Below are 24,309 nucleotides of genomic sequence, written 5' to 3' on the forward strand. Positions count from 1 at the left end.
CAGGTGAGGCCACATAGAGAAGGGGCCACCTGCAAGCCAGCAAGAGAGATCTCCAGAGAAACCAATCAAGCTGGCACTATGACCTTGGACTTCCAACCTCCAGAACTGTGAAGAAAAATTTCTGTTGTTTAAGCCACTAGTCTATGGCGTTTTGTTATGGCAACTGAGCAGACTAACATACCCACTAAAATGGTCGTAAAAGGATTTTTTTTAAAAGCATAAATGCGTAAGGACAAAGAGAATAGGAAAGATGAAAGCGACAAAATTTTGGATAGTAAAATAGACAGTGGTTAGTGGTAACTGATTTAGTAAATTCTAGAATCTTAAAGCAATGCAAGAAAAGTAACTATACTACAAAAGAACCCTCCAAGAGGCTCAGGCATTGGTGGCACTAGGTACGTTTAAGAGTAAGTAGAACCCCAGGTCCCCACTCCAATGTGGGCACTAGAATGGGAAAGTATTCACTGCCAAGAATAAGAGACAGTGTTTGGATTGGGGTGAAGGGGGGGATAATAGTACCATACCAGGCACGGCTGTTGATTCATGGAGGTAAAGTAGAAGCTAGCTCATGTACTGAATGCTGAGGAGCCTCACACCTTCCTCCTAGTTGACTTTCAAAAGGTTCAGTCAGACATATAGGGTCTAGGTAAAGACTAGACATTCTTCTCTGGGGACTCTGCCTAGCCAGGGAAAGAAGGCCAACAAAATGGCCCAGCAAGATCATCTTGGGCTGAAGCCCAGAGTTGCAAGCTCCACCCACAATTACAAAGCCACACAGCAGCTTTCTATCCATTCTTACCCAGGAACAGATGGCCAAGGATGAGACATGTGAGGACATTCTCTAACATAAAAGACAGAGACAAAAATGAATAAAAAAGGCAACCTGAAAGAAACAGACTACGTAGAAGATGAAAATCTGAAAGGAAAACAAAACCAAAACCTCAGAAAGCTAAGAAAATTCATGGGGAAAAAAAGATACCAAAAAAACAAAACAAAAACCTCCTAGAAATTAAAATTATATGTCACAAATGAAAAAAACTCCATAAAAGGGATGGGTGGTAAAACTGAAGAGCTCTCTTAGGAAGTAGAGTCAAAAACCAGACAGAAAATAAAAGATAAAGGTAAGAAAATGAGAAAGAGAGTGTTAAGGGTACATTTGACTAGAAAGAGAAAATAGAGGGGAAGATAATGTTATATAAACAATTCAAGAAACTTTCCCCGAATTAAAGGATATGAATTCTCATATTAAAAAGGGTCCAATGAGTACTCAGCCTAATGTATAACTAACTATGGGTCTACTATATGATGTGTTGTCAAGAAATTTGTAACACGCAGGCCAAAGAGAGGATTCTAAATGCTTCTATAAAATAACAACAACAACAACAAACAAAAAAAACAAAACAGGCCACAGAAAAAGAATCAAGAATCTAGGTAGCTTCAGATTTCTCAATAGCAGTATAGGAATCTAGAATATGATAAAGAAATGATTTTTAAATTCTGAGATAAAATGATTTCCAACCTAGAATTTGATACCCATTGAAAGGAGGATAAATGCTATGCAAGCTACAAGATTTTCCAAAATGACCCTGAGAGCTCACCCCGGGATGCCTGGAGAAGGACCTAGCTAAGCTCCTCCCACACACTGACCTCGTCCCCAGAGGTGCAGCACCCAAGCTCAACTTCCCATGACACCAGTAGCTTCCACTCTGTAGTAGGAGGGCCTGGAACTTCCCCTGGCCCCAAAGTCCCGGGGGGCTAAGCAGCTAGCATTCTCAAGCAACTCCTATAAACATCCAACAAGTCCTCCAAGAGCCCAGATCACAAACAGTTTGTGTGTTTCTTCGCTGATAAGATGGCATTCATGCCTGTACTTTAGAATGGGGGTGGGGGAAATCTCCCAAGCACACTCTCTGTGAGGTAATGAGGGTGGTAGACCTGTGCCTTCTTCCTCCTTGCTGACCCCTGGTTTTATGTTTCTCCTTTCAGCAATTAAGCCATGCTATATAACGTGATGGGATTGGTGCCAAACCTGGTACCTGAGAGGCTGTCAGCCTACAGTCATCACCTTGCTTGGTGAAAGGAAGGAACCCTTCTTATACAACAATAGTCAAGCAAATTTTTCACTCATTGGATTTCCTTAAAAAAAAAACACACACACACAAAAAAACAAACCAAAAAGGATAATTCCCCTGCATCCTTTCTCAGGAAGCTGCTGGGAAAGATGCTTTACTAAAAGGGGGGAAGTTAATTTGAGAAAAAGATGACATGTGATTCAGGAAACAGAGGCTCCGTCTCGAAGTGGAAAGGCATCCCAGGATGACGTGAGTGTAGATGTAAAAATGACAGCTGTGCAGCTGGCTTACAGAGCAGCTTCTATGGATTAAAACAGGCTAGAAGGTTCTGGAAGAGCTGTTTGCAACAAAACTGATAGAAAGCTGATGTCATACTAAGGAAAGATTCAAAAAAGCAGGGGAACGGGATGAATGTGCAATAAAAATGTAGAAAACTAGTAGGAAAAAAGGGCATTTCTTAACTCTGATGGAGGCGGGGAGAAGTTTTCAAGAAAAGTAATCATAACAAAGTATTTTAGAATAGTGTTTTCATACTCACAATATAATGAATATTGATCTAATCAAATTATGATAGAGGGGTATATGAAGTATGCATCTGTGGAGTAGTGTTAATGAGCTTAAGAGAATAAAAGTGTCATTTTCTCCGGTGAAGAGTCAGAAGACAGTATGTAAATGTGAAAAATCAAGGGCACATAGTGTAAGTGCTATTTAGACACAAGAGGTAAATATCAAAAAAAGTTAAGTGTTCAAAAGTGATCACCTCTCAGGAGTGAGAAACGGGGATGAACCAAGATAGTGAAAGGGAGATGCTGTTTCTAATCAACCTTTTAACTATTTTACCTTTAAAACTATGTGTCTATATTAATTTTAATACAAATACATTTTAAAATAAAATTAAAAAACAAAAGTATTACTCTACTATTAGAAAAATAATGATCTGATGGGCTGAAAAGTTAACTGATTTTCCCAGAGAATTAGAAACTGAACTTAAGTCATCAATTTCTTTGTCTGCATCAATAAGAAAGCTATTCTCAAACAACCATTACAAAACCAAAACAATAAAATTAAACAAAATGAGATAAAATCCCTCAAACATATTACTAATTTAAAAAATGACTAATGATAGTTAAAATCAAGAGAGCTTATTTTAATCTTGAGTGAAAGGAAAGATACTTTATAAAGTGTAAAATTAACTAATTATGAATAAGAATAGTATTCAGGCAGCATTCATAAAAGGCCCAATGTATATAAAGCTCTATGGTAAAGATTGTAGGCTATATAAAGACCCCTAGTTTATGGTCTAATAAGAAGATAAAGACACAACTACCACTGATCGAACTGAGAAAGAAAAAGTAGTTCAGAAGAATGTGTTTTCTTTGAATAAGGGAAACAAAAAACATTCCATCAAAAAGGTGTGACTTAATCCAAGCTGGGAAGATTCAGACATATTGAGACAGAGGAAGATTCTTCTTACTAGGTGAAGCACCATAAGAAAAGAATAGAAATAAGAGCACAGACATATTTGGGACTACAACCAGCTCGGGTTGGTTGAGAGAGAGAGAGAGAGAGAGAGAGAGAGAGAGAGAGAGAGAGAGAGAGAAGGAAGGAGAGAAGGAGGAGGAAGGACAAGGGTAAACTAAAAACAATTGAATAAACAAAAAATTAAAAAAAACACACACACACACACATATGGTCAGATGCTGTATTTGCCTTAAATACCATGCTAAGAATCTGGATTCTGTTCAGTAGGAACAGAGTGTTGTTAAAAGGGTTGGGGGTCAGTGGTCCAAGCAAAGTAGCCTTGATAGAACCACTGTGCTTGAGAACAGAAGATGCTGAAACCAAGAGAAGAATGTGACTGTAAGGATGGGAATGGGACTGGTAATGGAAATCCACGTGCCTAGAATCAGGTCAATTTTCCATTTAATTTTAATAGCACTTTTACAGAACTATCCATTCAAATAAATCAGTTTTGCTGGTTTCTGTAAAAATACCTGTGGATTTGTTTGATGCTCTCCTTCGAATTTCTGTCACCATCAGTCGTGAGACTTGTGTTGTGAACTGCAGAAGATCAGAAAATTTTTCTGTCATTGTATTTGGCGGAGCATTTCCAAAAACCTGTGGATGAGAGAAAAAAAAATTAATGAAGCATTGTCAATTTTTTCCTTTTATTCTGAGCATTTATTTCAAAGTGTGGTATGATTTGAAAACCAAGTTTAAAAAGCATGCTTCCACAGTTACTTTGGCTCTGAATAATATGTTTAAAACACAATTCTTTCAATAAATCACGTCTAGCCACATTTCCTTATACTTGTTAATTTGTTGAATGAATCATTAAAAAAATGACATCTAAGAGCTGAAGACCAGTTATCTATAGAATTTGAGTTAATCTACTTTAGAAACTTTAGAAAATATAATGTTTCTCAGAAAAAATCTAAATTAAGAATGTAGAGAATAATGGTAAGCTTCTTTGATGGTACAGACACCAGATGGTGAAAAGCAGGGACTTACCTACTATTGCTAAGTCCTAGGCTGAATATAGAAATCACTATACCTCAGAATTTTAAAATTCTAACCACAATAATCCCCAAAAGAAGACTGTTAGGAAAAAGACTAGAATAAAGAAAATGAACGAAAGGGTCATGAATCTTCCCCCACCTCAATATGTCTAAATCTTCCCAGCATGGATTAAGTCACACCTTTTTGATAGGATTTTTCTTGTTTCCCTTATTCAAAGAAAACACTTCCTTTTGAACTATTTTTTTGGTTTCTCAACTCCATGACTGGTCTTTGGGTCATGAAATACACTTGTTTTTTCCCCACAGAAATCTAAGACAAATGAAATTTAGAATAAATAATTCTTAAAGATAAACCAGTATGGATTCAGCAAAGAGAATAAGAAAATGAAACCTGGGTGTAGGAAAAGAAATGGTATTACAATGACTAAATAACTAGATGTATCCTGAAATATTGCTTTAAAATGCATTCTTTATAGCTAAAAGGAAATTCTGTGTCTTCCAAAAGTATCATGATAGCTCTCTATTGTAATATTAATTGCACAGTATTTTTTTTCTTATTACTGTTCATATGTCATTACAAAGGGAGGAAACATATCTTACTCCTCTTTGCATTCTCTACCAAGCTAGCACCAGGCCTTTTATAGGGATGGTCCCTAAATATGGCAGCTCATTTAGATGCTGCCTGCCCCCACAACCAATTCTAGAGAAGATTTAGGTAGCACTGAAGGTCACATAAACTATAACATGAGAATACAAACTAAAGTAAAAAAGAAAACAAAAACAAGCAAGTAAAACACTAAGCCTAGGGAATGGACTGGAAAATCGTTTAAATAAAAATCTAAGACCAAAAGACCTCTATATTTGCCAAGTTTTGCCATGAATTTTGGCTTAAATATACAAAAGAAAAAACTTAGTCAACTATGTGGTTCATAATCTCCTTAGGTAAGAAAACTATGTTCATGAAAGTACCTCTATTTTTCATACTATAGTAAAAAATTTTCTTCCTAGGATCTTAATAAAAGGATGTAACTTATAATGTAACATCCTTGTAATAGAAATGTTTCTTACATTCTTACAATAAATACTGTTTCTTATAATCTCCCTCAAACTGAGCTGAAAGTATCAAAAGAACAATAAATCAATTCTACAGGGTATATTTTCTCCAGGTATCTATGCCTATTCACTAACTTGACACAGGAGTAATTTTAAATTATCTCAAAGAACAATAAACTCTGCTTTTTAAGAACTCCTCAATAAATTGTTTCTAAGATTTTGATAAATGTTATATGCTGTGTCACCTGTTAAATAAGACCCACATTCTTTAACAAATTGCAGATTAGAAATCGAGAAGCCTAACAATGACACATGCTTGAATATCCACTCGACCTCAACTCAGAGATGAGTATAGAACTGTTTAATCCAGGTGTGTATAAAACAATTGTATATTTTGCTCAGCAATTATTAGGCCTTTCGTTAAACTGACATAGATTTAAAGTAAGTGAATATTCCTATTACTCAGAATATATTAATGTACATTTTGCTCCTAAGAATTATTAAGAACTATTTTATTCCTAAGAGTTATAAAAACAACTTCATATAATAAATAGATAATTTCTTAGGAGGTATACGGATATGGTTATTCGAGCAGTCTTCATGCTGGGTGAATAATACACTGTTAAAAATGCAACTAACTTTTCACAAAAATCTTTATATTTACTGCATTATTTCCATAAGGAATTTTTTTTCAAAAGTTAAGTCTCGCTTGAATTGAAGAATCCAAAATCAATATTAGGGGACGAGAACTATGCCCTATTTGCTAATCTGAAGTGACAGAAACAATTTTTAGTCTAGTGATCCAACACTACTGATTGATTCATTCTGTCATTTATTCACTCATAAATATTTATTGATCTCCTATATATGTCAGGCAATATTTGGAGTCATGAATACAAAGATAAACAAAGCAAATATGACTCCTGTACTCATGGAGTTCACAGTTTAGCACGTGAAACAAACATTAAACAAGTTGATTTAAAAATAAAATTTTGTTAGATACCGTGTTTCCCCAAAAATAAGACCTAGCCGGACAATGAGCTCTAATGCGTCTTTTGGAGCAAAAATTAATATAATACCCGGTCTTATTTTACTATAAGTAAAATAAGTAAAATTTTAAGTACCCAGTCTTATAGTAAAATAAGACCGGGTATGATATAACATAATATAATATGATATGGTATGATATAATATAATATAATATAATATAATATAATATAATATAATACCAAGTATAACATAATACAATACAATACAATACAATACAATTCTATATAATACAATACAATACCGGGTCTTATATTAATTTTTGCTCCAAAAGATGCATTAGAGCTGATTGTCCAGCTAGGTATTATTTTTAGGGAAACAGGGTTGTGATGTGTTACAAAGGACACAAACAAGGCAACTGACAGGGAATGCCTGGAGTGGGGAGAAGGTTATCAGAAAAGGTTTCTCTGAGATAATACTGACACAAAGGATGAGAAAAAGTCATAATTTAAAGAACCAAGAAAAGAGGGTACTGAGCAGTGAGAAGAGCTGTGCTAAGACCTCAAAGTGGACATGTAATTAGGGTAGCTGAGGAATTGAAAGGCTGGTGAAACATTCCTGTTTTGAATGAGGTGGGAAATGATACAAGATAAGGTTGGAGAGGTACAGGGACTAAAACATGAATCTGACATTTTAGATAATACTAAATATGTAAGGTAGCAAAGGAAAGAGATTTTTTGTGTGTGATTGACTTCAACAATGAAATCTAAAAATAGTAGGTATGTATTCACACTTTCCACAAGTAGTGGTATTTCTTAAAAATACACAACGCTGCAATCGTGTACTGAAGTGTGTGCCACAGAGAATAGAACTGGGAGCCAGGAGGCTTGGGTTCTCCTTACTTCAGGGACCACTGGCCAAGTTTTTTTGGTTCTTAGTTTTTTTCATCCGTCAAGGGAGAGAGTTGAGCAAGAGAGTGGTAGGTAATTCCAACTCAGAATGGATGCTTCTATACTAGATATGTGACATTCATAACTCAGATGAAAATAAAAACAGTACTGAAGAACAAACACGTCTTCTAGCAAATTCAATAAAAATAACTACCAGGTAATCATCATTTACAATGTGCCTAGCACTATTCAAATACTTGACATGTAATGTCATTTAAATCTCATAAAATCCTAATACATTATCCCCTTTTTACAGATAAAAGAATTAAGGGTTAGAGAAGTTAAACAACTTAAGCCAGGAGGTGGTGCTGATAGAATTTAAAACTGTCTGATTCTAAGCCGTGCTCTTAATCACTCGGTACTGTATTGTCTCAATTAAACTTTGCATGAACCTTATCACTGTAACGTGGCAGTGTTCACCTTCAGAGGGATGAATGGTTAGTTTTTAGAAGGGTCATTTTTAATATGCATCTAAATACATTTCAAAAAAAATTCTTGGTACCTCCACAACTACATATTTTTGGCATACTAACGGAGAACAAATTAATGGTGTTATCTAATGACATGCATAGAGGCTCAATATATATTTGTTGATGAACGAAGCCATTCAACAAAAAGGTATTAAATATGACTAATAAAAGAGAGGTTGGAATTTTTACAGTTTTCTAAAATGGTGTCCTTTGTTCCTAAATATATGTAACACCCAAAGTTACACATTACTGACTACCATTAGTCCTTGAATAATTTGCTATATAAAACAGCTTTTTAAAATTTACAATGAAGATGTAATTGTGATATTTCATATTGTAAATAAGTTAAGATTTCTTATCAATAAATGGAAATAATTAGGGAAACGCTTATATTCTTCTTGCTTCTAAGGACCACCAACTTAAGGGAAAAGAAAATGAGAGATTCTAACTCAGTCCCTTTCTCTCCTTCCTCTCTTTTTGAGACATGCCTGCCTTATGAGAACACGAACTCTCATCTGCTCTGGGTGTGGCTTGCAACTGTCCAGTTCTGCCAATGACTGGGTAAGTAACTATAACTATCTCAGGGGTGAATTTAGCAAGTGCTTTGTTGCACAGACCTAAGCTACATTCTCCAATAGCAACTGTATTGGTATTACGTAATAAGTAATAAAGTTGCATATATGTAAATACAAAGCTACATATATGTGAATAGTCCATCTCTCTGACTCCTGATCTGTCACTCATTTGGCTCTCAGGATCCTTCGCTAAAGTCAACAATTTAAAAAGTAAAGGTGACTTGTGAAGGATAAAGAACAACACTGTTTTCAACTCAGATGCTTCTCAAATATAAATTAGAAGTAAATTCAGAAACCAGGGGACTTTCTAAAAGAAGATCTAGTTAGCAAAGATTATATTTTAAAATACACAATAAAGTATAACATATACCAAGGTAATTAACAGTGACGGTTAAGTTTTAGATGACTATGATGCTATTTATTTTGTAAGTTTAAACCAAGTATTTTCTCTGTAAGCTTTTGTTATTGGGACTCAAGTTGAATTGTTTTTAAGAATGCTGGATAAATATCATTCAGCTATTCTCAGACGCTACCATAATCTTTCAGTTTGAGAGAATCAGTGAGAGGGAGGGTAGCGGCAGTGTCCTTGCAGGGCTGTGCTAAAGACCACAGGTGGCAGCTGAAGAACACAGCATGAGATCTGGCCCAGAAAGAGGATTCAACACATGGCATTTCTCAACCTGTGTCTCTTAAAGGCAAAAATCACACATGGAAATAACACTATCGAGCACACTTAAAAATGATTCTGGAGATAGACGCCCATGTATTAACAGTAATATGGTTTATTTGCCAGTTAGCACGAATCAAGCAAAGTCTCAAAAATGAACAGTACAATTCATTTTCAGCAATCATGGTAGGAACTCTAGAGCCATACCGAGCTATTCATTTATCAAAGGTATTTCTTACTAGTGGAGAATGTTCATGTATAAATGGTCAAACATTGAATAAATATATACATATATATATTTCAAAACTTAATGTATGTGATGGCTTATTTAAGAGCACTTTCAGTTTGTTAGTGAATATAATATATACATATTTTTTTAATTGGTCACAATGGTACAATAATAACTTCCTATCGATTCATTAGTTAAGAGTTGACTGAACCTTTATGGTATTTCAATCACTCATCATATTAAAGATATGAGGCAATCCATATATATGTGCTTTTAAACAGCCAATCAAAATACTTTTGACTTGAAAGAATTTATAGTTAATGACATTTATGACAACTTAGAACACAGGAGAACTAAGTCAAACAGTCTAAGCAATAGACAACAATCACTAAAGCATCTCAAATCTACTTTCTTTGAAAAAAACAAATATCTGTATGATTCTTCTAGTCTAAGACTCATTTGAACTGACCGTAGAAGGCTAACTGATGAAGGATATTACTTTATTAATTTATGTTAATAGCTGAGAATAATTGCCTTAACCATTCTAAACACTATCATCACCTTCGTAAATTGTTTACAGTCTGAGAGAAGGAAATTACCTCAAACTACTCAACAGCCAATAGTATATAAACAAAATGAAACAAAAGAACAGCTTCCTAGAACTGGTTCCAATAAAAATTAATGACCTCACTGGGGCTTGTCCACAATCAGTTCTCTCTCCCATTTTCAAAACAGCTATTTAAAACCTTTCCCCACCTCTTCTCATGTTCCTACTCTCCATCTTTTCCCGCCATCATTCTCAGCCTTTTAGTTCAAGGATTACAAAAGGAGCATCCTCTAAATGTATTAATGTTTCCATCCTCTATTCCTATTCTATCTGACCCAACTGGGGTAATCTGTGAACTAGCCTCTTACTGTGCTCTTTCCTTCTCCTCCCACCCTTGTGCTTTACCAGCCCAGCCAAACCTCAGTCCCAATAAATAATGTGTCTATCTGCCTTCTCCACTTCTACACACATACTGCTGGCAAGAGAAAAACCACACAACTGCATAGTTAAGATCCAGTACAAATTTATCATCTCCAACCTTCACTGGGCCCTCAAATACTCTTTTATTGTTCCTTTTCAACTATCTTTCTCATTCCCTTTCATTAATATTACAAACCATCACAATTTCCTTAAGTCCCTTACTCAACCTACTTCCTCTAGGCTCTTAACAGACCACATTTTCTGACAGCTACAGGGAACTGAGGTCATTAGGCAAGATCTTATCCAACTTCCCATTACCTTTACTACAAATCCATATTCACAACCAACGAAGTGTGCTCTCCGACACGATGAGGTCTCCTTCTCCTGTTCGAGGCTCACCCACCCATCTGGAATTTGACTCCATGCTCTCCATCAATTTCACTCTCTCACAAATTTCCAAATTTCCCCCTGCTGGTTTCTTCCCTTCTCTTTATGACCATGCCTGCATCTCTCTCACCTTTAAAAACAAAGCAAAACACTAGAAACATACAAGCAAAAGCCCTTTTATTGCCAAATTCACCTTCACCAATTTTTTTTTTCCGTTTCAAATTTCTACAAGCTAAGTATATAGTTAAGGTCTCTTGCCATCTCCCATTCACTCACTTACTGCTTTCTGGCTCCACCATTCTAGTAACTTCCAAGCTGGTAAATCTCATGGACCGTCCTCAGTTCTCGTATTACTGGGTCTCTATGTACATGACAGTGTTGACTGCTGCCTCCTTGTTGCCACTTTTAGCTCGAGTTCTATAGCCACCCTCGATGGATTCTTTTTGCAGTGCAATTGACTGGCACCTGTTCTGCATCCTTTATGGGTTCCCTTTTATCATTAAACATTCATATTCTCCATGGCTCATCCTTAGCCTACTGCTCTTTTCCCCTGGCAGTATGAGCCATGAGTAATCTCTTGTCCCCTTCCAGGGTTTCAACGCCCACTTCCTTGCCAGTGAGTCCCAAACATATGTGTCTGGCCAAATCCCCTCGTGTGAGCTTCTAATTGTCTATTGAATACCTCTACCTGGGAAGCTCACAAACAGTTCTGACTCAATGCCCCAAACTGAATCTATCCCCTAAAATTTTCTCAGCTGTTGGGAATTATCCACCCAGTTTCCCAAATTAGAAACCTAAGAGAAAGCCTTGTCTTGGCCTCTTCTAATCTCTTATTCTATTGTTTCCAATCCTTTATTGGCTCTGCATGCCTCCAAGCAAAAGTATTAGCTCAATATGTGCTTCTTATCAATCTTGACAGTCTTATTTTTTGCCCCTGCTTGACATAAAATCAACTTCTGGGACTGCTTATAAATGTTGCACATATTAAACTGTTTGTTGTCTTTTACCAGGACTCATGTTTTAACTTCTTACTCTAATTACCTTCTTGGTTAATTCAGTCCAGTTCATTCCAACCTGGCTAATGCTTCGCTTTTATGGGCTCAAGAATCACATCACATTCTTGAGGGAGACTTCTCTTCCCTGATCCCCACAGATTTTTAGACAACTCTTTTCAGGAGTGCCACAACATCCTCCAGTGTCTCTAATACTATATTTGTTTGTAATTGTGTTACCTGTTTGTGTGTTTCTCTTTTCCAACAGAATTATATGTTTATCTTCCTCATTATACTTTAGCTTCACAAGATTAGACTGCCTTTTATCTCAGAAACTCTGATGCATAGTATAGTGTATGGCACAAGGTTTATTTGTCTGACACAAATAAGTATCACTGTATAGACAATTATCATCAGATAGCTGAAGACTACTATAATATGAAAGAAAATAATATAAACAAAAAGAAGTAATTTGGAATAAATAACAATGCAAAACGCATAAGAAATTTTGAAAAACAATATTCTCAGAGGGGTGAGAGGAGGTACTGCACAATTTTGAAAGAATAAAAGAATTCAAGGAAATTAAAAATATGATAGCATAAGGTTAACCTAGAAGACTTAATATATGATTGATTAAGTTATAGGAAAAAAGGGAACATATAAAACAAAGGGAAAATTAACAAAGAACTATTTCACAATATTTCCCAAGGAATGAATGGTACAAGTTTTCAGATTAAGAAGGTTCATCATGAAGCCTCAGTAAAATTTCAAAATACCGAGGAGAAAAAGCAGAGCTTAGAAAATTTCAGACTGAAAAAGTAACAGACACAGAGAATAAACAATATGGAGACCAAGTGAGACTAGAGGGGAGACAGTGAGTCAGAGAGGAGGGGGTAAAGAGAAAGACACAGTTGGGGGAGACAGACAGATTCAAGGGAGAGGAAGAGACAAGGGAGGAGAAAAGGTAGGGAGGAGACAGCAACAGGGAGAGAAACAGAACAGAGAATGACAAGGAGAGAGAGAGAGAGTTGGAGGAGAGAGACAGATGGAAGGAAGAGAAAGACAGAGGTAGGGTAGAGAGATGAAAGCCCAGAGAGATAGAGATGGAAAGAGAGACAGGCAGAGATGGGGATAAAGAGACTGAACTAGGAAAGGAAGCAGAAATAGAGATAGGAGGAGAAGAACAGAGACACAGTAAGGGAGAGAAAAATAGGGAGAGCAATAGGGGAAGGGAGAGACAGGAGGAAAAGAAAGAGATGGGAGGAGGAGAGAAAAGAGGCATGTAGAGAAAGACAGAAGTTGAGACAGTTACATTATAAAGCCTAGGGAAAACAAGTTCTACAAGAGTGGAAAAATAATGGTGGTATACTATAAGGTCCATCTGTGAGTAATATTTACACCATGGTCAGTAAAGAGTTAACACTCAATACTGTTTAAACAAATGGTATAACTATAAGGAAAGGATATGAAGGAGGGTAGCACGTACTAGTGAGTATGTACGAGGTCTGACAATTAAGTTCACAAACTCATCCTAGAAAAAGTGCTCCATACCTCATTGCTGAATATCACTACGGTCACCTTCAAAGTACTCCCCTTGGGAAGCTATGCAACAACACCAGCGCCTAGTCTACCCTTCAAAACAATTGTGGAACTCTTTCTCTGGAATGGCTATCAGAACTGTTCATTATATCACCCTTAATGTTCTGAACGTCATCAAAATGTCTTCCTTTCACTATTTCCTTTACCTTCGGGTACAGAAAGAAGTAATGGGGGCCAGATCAGGTGAGTAGGGAGGGTTTTCCAATATAGTTATCGGTTTACTGGCTAAAAACTCCCTCACAGACAGTGCCATATGAGCTGGTGCCTTGTCGTGATGCAAGAGCCATGAATTGTTGGTGAAAAGTTCAGGTTGTTTTCGTCTAACTTTTTCATGCAGCCTTTTCAGCACTTCCAAATAGCAAACTTGGTTAACTGTTTGTCCAGTTGGTACAAATTCATAATGAATAAGCCCTCTGATATCAGAAAAGGTTAGCAACATCGTTGCAAACAAGTTCACGAACTTAATTGTCAGACCTTGTATGTTATGGTTTGGAGGCATTGGGAATAAAAAAGCTAATTCTCATAAATCTCAGTAGGAAGTCAATTAAAACTGAATAATCAAGAAACAAGCAGTAAAAGTATGTTATTTAAAAGCTGAAAAAGTAGCAGCAGCAATTAGTGGTGGAGAGGAGTAGGCACCTTACTAGCCTGTGGAACTACTTGACTTTTTAAACTATGTACTTGCATACCTTTGATAACCTAAAAATTATTTTAAAAGTCCCCACCAAGACTGCTACACGTAATCAACTTGATAAAATAAAACATTAATTCTATTTCATCTCTCTCTGATAGAAAACCTGCTGAACAAAGCAAACTGAGATGATTCTTTGAAGTGTACAAATGACTTTGGCAATTGCACTATTGGGTGCCATAAACCATCACTTCAAAAAATAATGAAAATAACAAATGATTAATTTACAATCTATCCCTATTCCAAAACTCAACCATGAGAGGAACATTTTATTAAATGGTCATGGTCTTTCTTTTATCTGTTAGAACTAAGTGGAGTTCATTCTGACCAACTCTCACATCAAGCCACATTATTTTAGAGCAAATTGAAAGGAAGGAATGAAAACATCAAGCTTCATAAAAACTAATTCTATCATTTTTCCCCCCTACTTGTGACTTACTATGACCTGAAGATTCCTGAGTGCCACCCAGTCCACAGGCATGTGCCTGGCCCCTGGACTTACCCTGTTAAACACCGGCAGCATCATGTACAGCTTCTCTTCTTGTTCCTTCTGAGTCATGTGCCGAGGCGGATGGCACAGCTCCGTGAAGAGCCGGCGAAGGTGCATGAGTCCTAAGGCGTTGTCTTGCGGGCTGCACTCCTCCTGCCTCGGCCGTCCCATGATCCTCTTCACCATGTTCATCTTGGCGGGTTGGTGATAAACACTTCTAATTCTGTAGGAAGATGTGCATACACAGTCAAAAATGTCGTCATCTTCACCAGGTCAAGCATGCATGAAGAGCTTATAAAAGCTCTGAAAAATAGAAAATTCTGACGAAAGTATTTTTTCTACCTCTTTAAAAAGGTAGAAAGCCAAAGCTAATTGTGGTACATCTCTAAATGACAAATAACAGTCATAGCACTCAACTATCCTACTAGCTTTGACACAATTTGTATAAAATGTAAAACATTAACTGGGCAAGTAACAAACACTTCCAATTAAGTTAGTCATATCAAGTTCAACAAATAAAGAGATCACAAGTTTTACTATTAATATGTTGCTTAATAGCTGAGCATATGTAAAAAGAAAGAACAGTATCAAGTATCATCTTATATCAAAACATCCACACATATAAAAACCCACACACACAAAAAACCCACAAAGTTTTCTATGTTTAATTGGTTTTATCCTAGATGAAGGATTTCACTTTGGTACCTGCTAAAGAGTTTACTTTGTGTTATAATGTGAAAACATGCAAATTAAATAAAATGATGTCCCAATATATTTTCCATATCGTAAGATAACAGTAAAAATTGTATAACTGAAACCACTTTTTGAAACTATGGGAAACCGTTTGGTAGGTCGTGTTACTTCACTCAGATCATGGTGAGCATTTAAAAATGAAATAGAAGATACTGGAACACATATAGTAAGGGTGATTATTATTTTATGAAACTTCTTCTAGGTAAGGGAGTATCTGTGTGCACTGCATCGTAATATAAAATGTATCTCTGGCTAGATCTGCAGTTAAGAAATAAACAAACCAACCACTGAGTCAGAATATATACCGGAATCAATAACACTAAGCCTTCAGAAAGCATCATCAGCCCTTTTCAACCACCACTAACTGTGCCAGCAATTAGCTCATTTCAGACACAAAAACAGGATATCTTACAAGAGGAATCAGGATGGCTGGGAGGCCATTATGGATATACAGAATCTGGATGAAAGGCAATCTGCCTTTTAATCTGTAGAAAAGCAGGAATAACTTGAAGATTTTCACTTTGCTGCATCACCACGTAAGCCAGAAGGCCATTTCTTAAGAAATGAAAGACTACTGCTAGACTAGAGCTTTATTTACTAAACATCTGTCTATTGATTTTTTAAAAACTATTAGAAAAACTAGCATCTTAAACACACTCTTCCTGGAGAATTTGGAGTGAATTCCGTATGTGGCTATGGACATACGCGTATGCACTAGCTAGACTGCAGCAGGAGGCCATGATGTGACTCGTCACAGGTGAGGAGCAGAAAGACACACTTTGCTCAGAGCTCTGCCAATGGCTTGTCTGTGTGAGTGACTGCTGTGCAAAAGGCACTTAATATGCCCTAAGGGGTCCAATCGCAGGGAAGAGTGCTTAGACATACAGGCAAAGGGCCAAGGAGAACCTCTACTATGAAATAACAACCAACAGTCCAGTTCAAAAGTGTTCTTGGAAAATAGATGAGTCCTTCAAATTCAAAGATTTCAACAAATATAGTCAAATAGCCTACTATGTTCTGATATGTATAGTCCTAGAAATCCCCAGAACAAAGAACAAATTTGAAGTGAATTATAAAATATAAATTAGCTAACATTTTAGGTTATGCATAGCTCTGCTCTTTTTCCTTAGCCTGTAGCTAGAGTTCATAATCTAGAGTCTGCAGATAGGATTTAGGGGATTCATGATCCTCCAATACTTTAAGAGATCCCCAGCTATTAAAGGCGTCTATGTCATTAAAAACAAAAAAAAAGTCAAGTATCACTCTGTATCTGTAGAACTTTAAAGCCCTTTCAGACCATCTCCCTTGTTCCTCATTCCAACTTAAACAAGTGGGCGGATGACAGGACAGATTCTACCTTTAAGTGAAACCCCAAGATAACAACAATTTGCTCAAAATCTCAGTGAAAAGGAATTGTATGAGAATCCAGACTTTTATCTCCTGGGCAAGTGCCCTTCCCTGGTTTACTCACATTCATGCGCCTATTTTAAATCATACAATTCGTAGAAACTTTGACTCTATTTAGCATATTTATTATTTAGCATCAAGTAGCAATTAGAATGCGAAAGAATCTTTCTGATTTTTCTGAATATAGACTAATCAACTTTCACCCCAGTAAAAAAACACACACATGATCACATATTGGCAAACATTAGATGTAATCAAGCTATTCTACCATTATTTAATATTTATTAGATACAAAAGGATACATATCAATCAACTAAATGGGTTTACTAGTATTTCTCAATTGCTCATATAATCTCAGTGATAGAAAAAACTCAGATTCCTCCTTTTTCTCTTCATGTATCAAGAAACACTTAAGCATGTCAGATTGCTGAATCATTGCTTTGCCTGCATTTCAATGTTTATATTTAAAGTAAATTCAGACCAAGAAGTACCATGTTTAAAATACTCTTCAGGAGTGAAAGACAAGAAAAAAAATAGGCACTTTTCAGTGAAAGCTGTTCAAACATGCCCATGGGAAGATAGGTAACTTCAGGTTAAAGGCTCTTTAACCCACTTGAAAGATGAGTTTCTCTCATCCGTAAAATCTTTCCTTACAGCCTTTGTGTAATGCATACATAAAATGACATCATTTCTATAAAGTGTCAAGCACATTAGTCACATTCAGTAATTCTTTTATTTCTTTTCTTCCTTCAATTTGAGCATGAAACATTTAATTCCCTTTCCTTTACATTTTTAGTTAGCTATTTAAGCAAGGGAAAGAAAATACCATAATCCCTTATAGTATTATGTTTTAGAGACTTAAAAGCGATAAACAACAACAAAAAAAAATCAAAGGGAAATGCATTTCTTAGTTGGATTTCAATAGGAGGTTTATAAAGCAATATAGAAGCGATATGCAAAATATAATAATGAGGACAAATAGAATGGGTTTTTTTATGCAATGTTATTAGGAGTTTTCAAAATATTTATGAAGATTATTGTGTATAAGAACTCTATTTTGTTTCACAAGAGAACAGTGTTTGTACTGCCAACAGGGGGTTATTTAAATAGCAATGAGATAATTACTGCAATGAGCCCAGACAGTATTTCTTATTCTAATCTCTTGTGTTAATGCTTGAAAATCCCAGACACTTTAACTCTGCCCACCCCAAATCCTTTAAATAGTTTGCCATTGCTTAAATTAGAGAAGGATACAGAACAAGTTAATTTTTAAAATACATTCAGCAAGTAACTAGTTGCCTTTCAGTAGCTCAGCTAAAAACTTAGAACAGCTTTTCTAAATAACTCTGTAATTCCACGAGAGAAATAGCTAGCTCATATGGCCAAGGGAAATTTTAAACTTTCATCAAAGAATTATGAGTAATTGCTCAGGCTTTTTATTTTTCCTTAAACTTTCTGGGGGAAAATGCTATTTTTTCTCATACTATGAAGAGTAAAGGCAAAACTTCTTACACTTTTAAGAATAAAGGCAAAACTTTGAGAGGCTCCCAATAAACTGGGTATATAACCCATCAATCTAACATGTACCCTTGGAAAAGAACTATAGATAGAGTCCTGAATTAGAATTTAAAACTTCTACCTGCTGAAGCATTAAGTTTTTGCCATTCAAAGGCAGTCATTATCACATTTTAGCCTCATCTATGAGCTATTACAAGATCAGCCATCTCATTTACATGGCACAATACAATTACTTAAGACATGTTCCCAATACCCCCTTACTCTTCCCGTGTGTGAACTCAGCATCCTATACCTACAGTGAACTGAACAATTTCTCAAAGTATCCTTTCAGTGTGCTCAATTTTCTCTCTTCATAGACGAAAGCATGTTCCAAACCCAAAAGCAATGTGCCTTCATTTAAGGGCACTTCACTTAGATGTGATTGCCAATTGTCAGCCACCACTATTGACGTCTCCCTGATCCCCTTCTTCAATCCTTCCTTCTAGGGCCCCCACTGCTGTTTTGGGAGCCCCAAGGGCACATTCACCCTAAAAGTTAAACAGCAGTTAGGTTATCTGATATGATTAACATAGTGTAATTAAATTGTATTATGGAATAAATAAACTTGTGTAAGTTGATCTGAGATATCTGGCATTCTCTGAAAGTGGACCTTTATACAAATTGTGTTCAAAATTCTGTATAAAAGACCTGCAAAGGAATTTTTGTAGCACAATGCTTCTATAATTTGTGACTGCCTAATACTGACACATTTCACATTCTACATTATCTCTCTAACTTCTAGCTCATTGTTCAGCTTCACAGTGTCCTCCGTGGATGGCACAGTGCAGGGGCGACTGACCTCAGGTGTGAGATGCACATAAGCAGGACTAGAACTTTCAGGGCCATTTCCTAGACCTATCACCACTAGGAATTTCTCTATTTCTGAAATTTCCAGTTTTGAAAGCTCACTCTGAGATAACTTTCAACCATCCACCTTTCTCACTTCCTAAACCTGTGGTCTTTACTGGAATCACTTACTCTTCTTGACCTCCCAAATCTCCTATTTCTCAGCAGAGATCAGACCACGTTTAATCTCTTTAATGACATTCTCAAATGTACCTTTACTTCCCTTGCACTCCTCGCCTATACATATTCCCAACCATAATTCATGCCCGGATGAATCCAACCACACAATTTCTCCATTTCTAATTTTGGGTTGCTGGATACCGTGGAGAAAACTCTACCATTTTGCAGTCTGGTTACAACACCAATTTATAATTTTCTAGAATTATTATTTCCATAAATAAAAGTTAATTCCAAATGGATTAATGATCTAAATGTCAACAAACAATAAAATATTACAAGCAAATATAAAATGAAATAATTTAGGGTAAATTCTTCTTAAAAGGAAAAAAATATTTATAGCAAAAAATACCACAAAGTTAAAAGATAGACAACAAATAGGAAAAAATATTAGCAATCCTTGTAGAAAAGTATTTATAACTAGAATATCCATGTAACTCTTAAAATCAACAACCTGACAGTAAATAAGAATGAAACAGAAATAAACTATCCCCAGTAAAAATACTACACATATGAAATGCAACACAACACACATAAAAAGGTACTTAAAATCACTAATAATTGAGAAATGCAAACAAAAACAAAGTAAAACTGTTTGCTCTTCAGTTTGCCAAACACTAATAGGATTTATGAAATACATTCATAGTAAAAACAGGAAAAATGGAAATGTACATACATTTCCATTATTGATTAGAATGTAAATCAAGTCTTTTTTAGGGCAATCAGTATCAACATACCTACTCATTGTCTAGTTAAGACCTCTTCTGGGAAGTTATCCTATGGCAATAATCACAGTACAAGCTATTACTGCATTACATGTTATTATAATTGTTTATAACGAATAGGTAATTCACAGTACATCTGTATTATAGAATAACACAGTTCTTAAAAGTTTAGGAGGGAAAGAAAAGAAGCTAAAGTTTAAAAATCAGGGTGTCAGCACCAAAATGTCAATAGCTCAGAAGTCATCACTCTTGTTCTTAAACAAGAAACAGCTGAATAAAGTAAAAATCAAAGATTTTTCTTAAAACCCATCGGAGAATTGACGTTGCTGGGCAAACCAACCCCTGAAATCTAGAGAGACAAGGAATTCAGAGAGTCACAGCTGCAATCTGCTTACCTGGAACAGAAGTCCCTGCAACCACAAACTGGTAGATATATCATATCTTCAATGGTAACTGCTGAACTGTTGGAGGTTGACAATGGGCTAGCACGAGAGGGAAAAACTCCAGGAACCACAGTCTGAGGGCCCTCACCACAACTTCCCTGGGTTGTACCTCCAGAACCCCTCTAAGATCCCCTCCTGGCTCTGGCAGGTGGAGAGGGAAGAGTAATCACTGTGACATGCTCCCAGAGCATTCATCATAACAGGGTGAAATATTGTACCTTGTCTCCCCTTAGGGAAAGGCATTTGTTCCAACCCAAACGGCCCAGCCTTCCAGTCTCACCTGAAGGGATAAGGGTAGAAGCTGGGGAAAGCAGTTACTACAAGAAATCCTTGTGAAAGGTCACAGCCCAGAGTCACAGTCCCACTAAAACAATGAGATTTAATCAAATGATTATATAAAAGTTCCCTTTGTCCATACTTTACAACCACGCCAACAGGTTTCTAAGGAACAATCAAAAGGAAATGCTACAAATCAAAAGCACAATAACAAATATGAAGAATGCTTTGATGAGTTCAATAGTAGATTGGATGAGTCCAAAGAATGAATCAGTGAGCTTGAAGCTAAATCAATAGAAACTTGCAAAAGAAAGAGAGAAGGGAGCAGTGGCATATCTGAAGTAATAATGGCTGAGAACTTCGCAAAATTAATGACACCAAACCAATGATATGGAAAGTTCAGAGAATATCAAGCAAGACAAATACCTAAAAGACTGTATTTAGGCATATTGTACGCAAACTGCAGACAATCAAAGATAGGAATCTTGAAAGAGGTTGTGGTGGGAGTAGTGGGGGAAGGAAAGCACCTTTCCTATAAAGAAACAAATAAAAATAACACAGTAGATTTCTCACCCAAACCATGCTAACAAGAAGAGAATAGAGGGAAATATTTAAAGTACTGGAAGAAAAACCTATCAGCCTAGAATTCTATATCCAATGCAATTATCCTTCAAAAGTAAAGGAAGAATAAAGAATTTCCCAGACGAGCAAAGGAATAAATGAAGGTAAAATAAAATCTTTCATGTTCCTTAATTGACCTAAAAAATTGTTTTTAAAGTAGCAGTAATGTATTGGGTGATTATAGTTTACGAATTAGTGAGATGAGAGCAATGTCATAAGGGATGAGAAGGAGGAACTGGGAATACTGCTGCACTATACCTCAGTAATGAAGTGTTACTTTGAGGCAGACAAAGGCTGGTGAAAAATGTACACTCTAGGGCAACCGCTAAAGGTTTTTTTTTTGTTTTTTTTTAAATACATTTAATTGCTATGCAAAGAGATGAGATAAAAGGCAATCATACAAAATGCTCCATTAAAACCAGAGAAGACAGAAAGGGGATAGGAATAAACAGAGACTAAATGTGAAAAACAGAAAAGTTACAAATATGGCAGATATTAATACAACTATATCAACAATCTCTTTAAATGTAAATGGTCTAAATGCACCAACTGAAAGACAGAGAATAAATGCACCAACTGAAAGACAGAGAATGTCGGAGTGGATTAAAAAGCATGTCCCAACTATATGACGTCTACAAGAAAGCTGACTATAAATAATAATCATGAATAATAAATATAAATAATCTGATAGATTAAAAGTAAAAGAGATGGAGAAAGATATAACATGCTAACTCTAATCCAAAGAAAGCTGAGTAGTTGTGTTAATTTTAGAAACACAGTCTTTAAAACAAGCAAAAATATCAGAGATAAAGAAGGGTATTACATACTGACAAAGGGGTCATTTCTCCAAGAAGACACAACAATCCTTAACGTGTATAAACCTAACAAGAGTACCAATCTACGTGAGGCAAAAACTTATAGAAGTAAAGGGAGAGACAAATTTACTATTAAGAGTTAGAGACTTCAACAGCCCTCACACAATAATTGATACATCAAGTGTGCAGCAAATCAATACAGATATAATTTACTGAACAGTCCCATTAATCAACTAAATATATAGTTGATATTTATAGAACATGACATCCAACAACAGAATACATACTCTCTTCAAACGCCCATGGAATACTCACCAAGACAGATCACATACAGGAGTACAAACACACCTTAACAAATTCAAAAGGACAGAAATCATGCAAAGTATGCTCCCAGATCACAAAGGAATTAAGCAGAAAATCAGTAACAAAGACAACTGGAAAAGCCCCAAATATTTGGAAATTAAACAACACACATCTGAAAAACATATGAGTCAAAGTGTCAAGAGAAATTCAAAAACATTTTAAACTAAATGAAAGCACAATTTACTCAAATGTATAAAAATGCAGTGAAAGTTGTTCTTAGAGGGAAATTTGTACCGCTAACGATCTAAAAATAACTTAAACTTCTACCTTAGGAAAACAAGAAAGAAGAGCAATTGAAGCTTAAAGGAAGCAGAAGGAAAGAAATAACAAATTAGGGCAACAAATTGATGAAATTGAAAACAGGAAAACAACAGAAAACCAAAATCTGGTTCTTTAAAACGATTGACAAATATTAGTTTCATTCTCACTAGAATATGACTGGTGTCTCTGCCTTGAATTCATCTTCCCTAGAGCTCCTCAGTTTTCTTCTGAAAAACAACGCAGATATCACACCACTTCTCTGATTTAAAACCTCTGTCGATTCCCTATTGTCTAATAAACGGAAGCACCTTAATCTAATATAAGTTCTTAGACACGTGACCCCATTTATATTTCCAGCTTCCTTTCTCAGTAAGCCACCAGCTTCACTAAATTCTGCTATACTGAAAATATCTCCCAGGCTTGTTGGCTTCTTTCCCCCTCTGTGTTTTTGTGTATGTTGTTCATTCTGCCAAGGATGTCCGTTCCTCTGCTTTTCCTAGTGGCTGAGCTCTAAGGTCATCTTCTCAGAGAAGTCTTTCTCAAACCTCCAGGCAGTTTGTTGTCCCACCTTTCATTCCACCATGGTACTTTAGTTATAGTCTGTTTGTATAGAGCATATAAAATGTATTATATATGTTGGATCGAGGTTTGTAAAACAAGTTGTTTACTAGCAGGGGCAGGTCTATGGCCGCACATGTGTGACTGATAAAAGGGAAAGTAAACATGTTTATGTTTCACCAGAACATACCTCCCAGTGTTGTGGTGGAACTCACCACGAGTCACTACAATGAAAGCACTTAGGGGAACACCTGACCCAGACGCTCTGTAAGGGACAGCTATCATCACTGTTATTCTACTGTAACAAACATATACTAATAAATGGCATTTATTCCCATTTAACTTATAATTTCCTCAGTGGTGGCAACCAAATCTTACTTAACTTTGTATCCCTAGTTCATAGTAGGTGGTGGGGGAACGAATGTTAAAATACTTACATATGGTCACATATTGAGTATGTGTTAGCATCAGATTTTATGTCCAGACATGTTGAATTCTGGATGTGCTAGTTTTACTATTCCTTACAAAAATTTACGTATTACATATAACATTTTTAAAAACTTACAATTTATAATCCAAGTTCTCATCCTACAGAAAGTCCTCAGAGTTTGTAAACACCGAATTTCTTAAACATCTCCACAAAAAAATTTCATTCACAATGACTTACTCTAAATTGAAAAGGTACCAACTTGCTTAAATAAAGATAAGTTCTTTCTGCTTAGTTATCAGTATCTCTCATTAAACAATGAATTCCCTGAAAGCAGGCTGTGCTCTCCAATCCCTAGCTGAGGACACAGTACACGGTAGAAATAAATGAATGGAGGTTAGGAGGGATTCCCATAGCTTTAAGGGAAAGCAC

The 24,309-nt window shown here is 36.0% G+C and overlaps 1 protein-coding gene across 7 annotated transcripts in view; it reads right to left on the bottom strand.

Annotated features, from left to right (window-relative positions):
* WDFY3 (WD repeat and FYVE domain containing 3) overlaps window positions 1–24,309 on the bottom strand; it is a 246,071-nt gene that overhangs the window by 145,242 nt on the left and 76,520 nt on the right. For all 7 annotated transcript variants that reach the window (XM_033105930.1, XM_033105931.1, XM_033105933.1 and 4 more), the window contains 2 exons: window positions 14,661–14,871; window positions 4,067–4,190 (listed from right to left, as the gene is read on the bottom strand). In XM_033105930.1, the coding sequence (XP_032961821.1) occupies window positions 4,067–4,190; window positions 14,661–14,840 (304 nt within the window). In that variant the 5' untranslated portion in view covers window positions 14,841–14,871. Of the gene's footprint in view, window positions 1–4,066; window positions 4,191–14,660; window positions 14,872–24,309 lie in introns of those variants that run through there.

Source organism: Rhinolophus ferrumequinum, chromosome 5 (genome assembly GCF_004115265.2).
Source record: "Rhinolophus ferrumequinum isolate MPI-CBG mRhiFer1 chromosome 5, mRhiFer1_v1.p, whole genome shotgun sequence".
In the NCBI taxonomy this organism is placed as follows: domain Eukaryota; kingdom Metazoa; phylum Chordata; class Mammalia; order Chiroptera; family Rhinolophidae; genus Rhinolophus; species Rhinolophus ferrumequinum.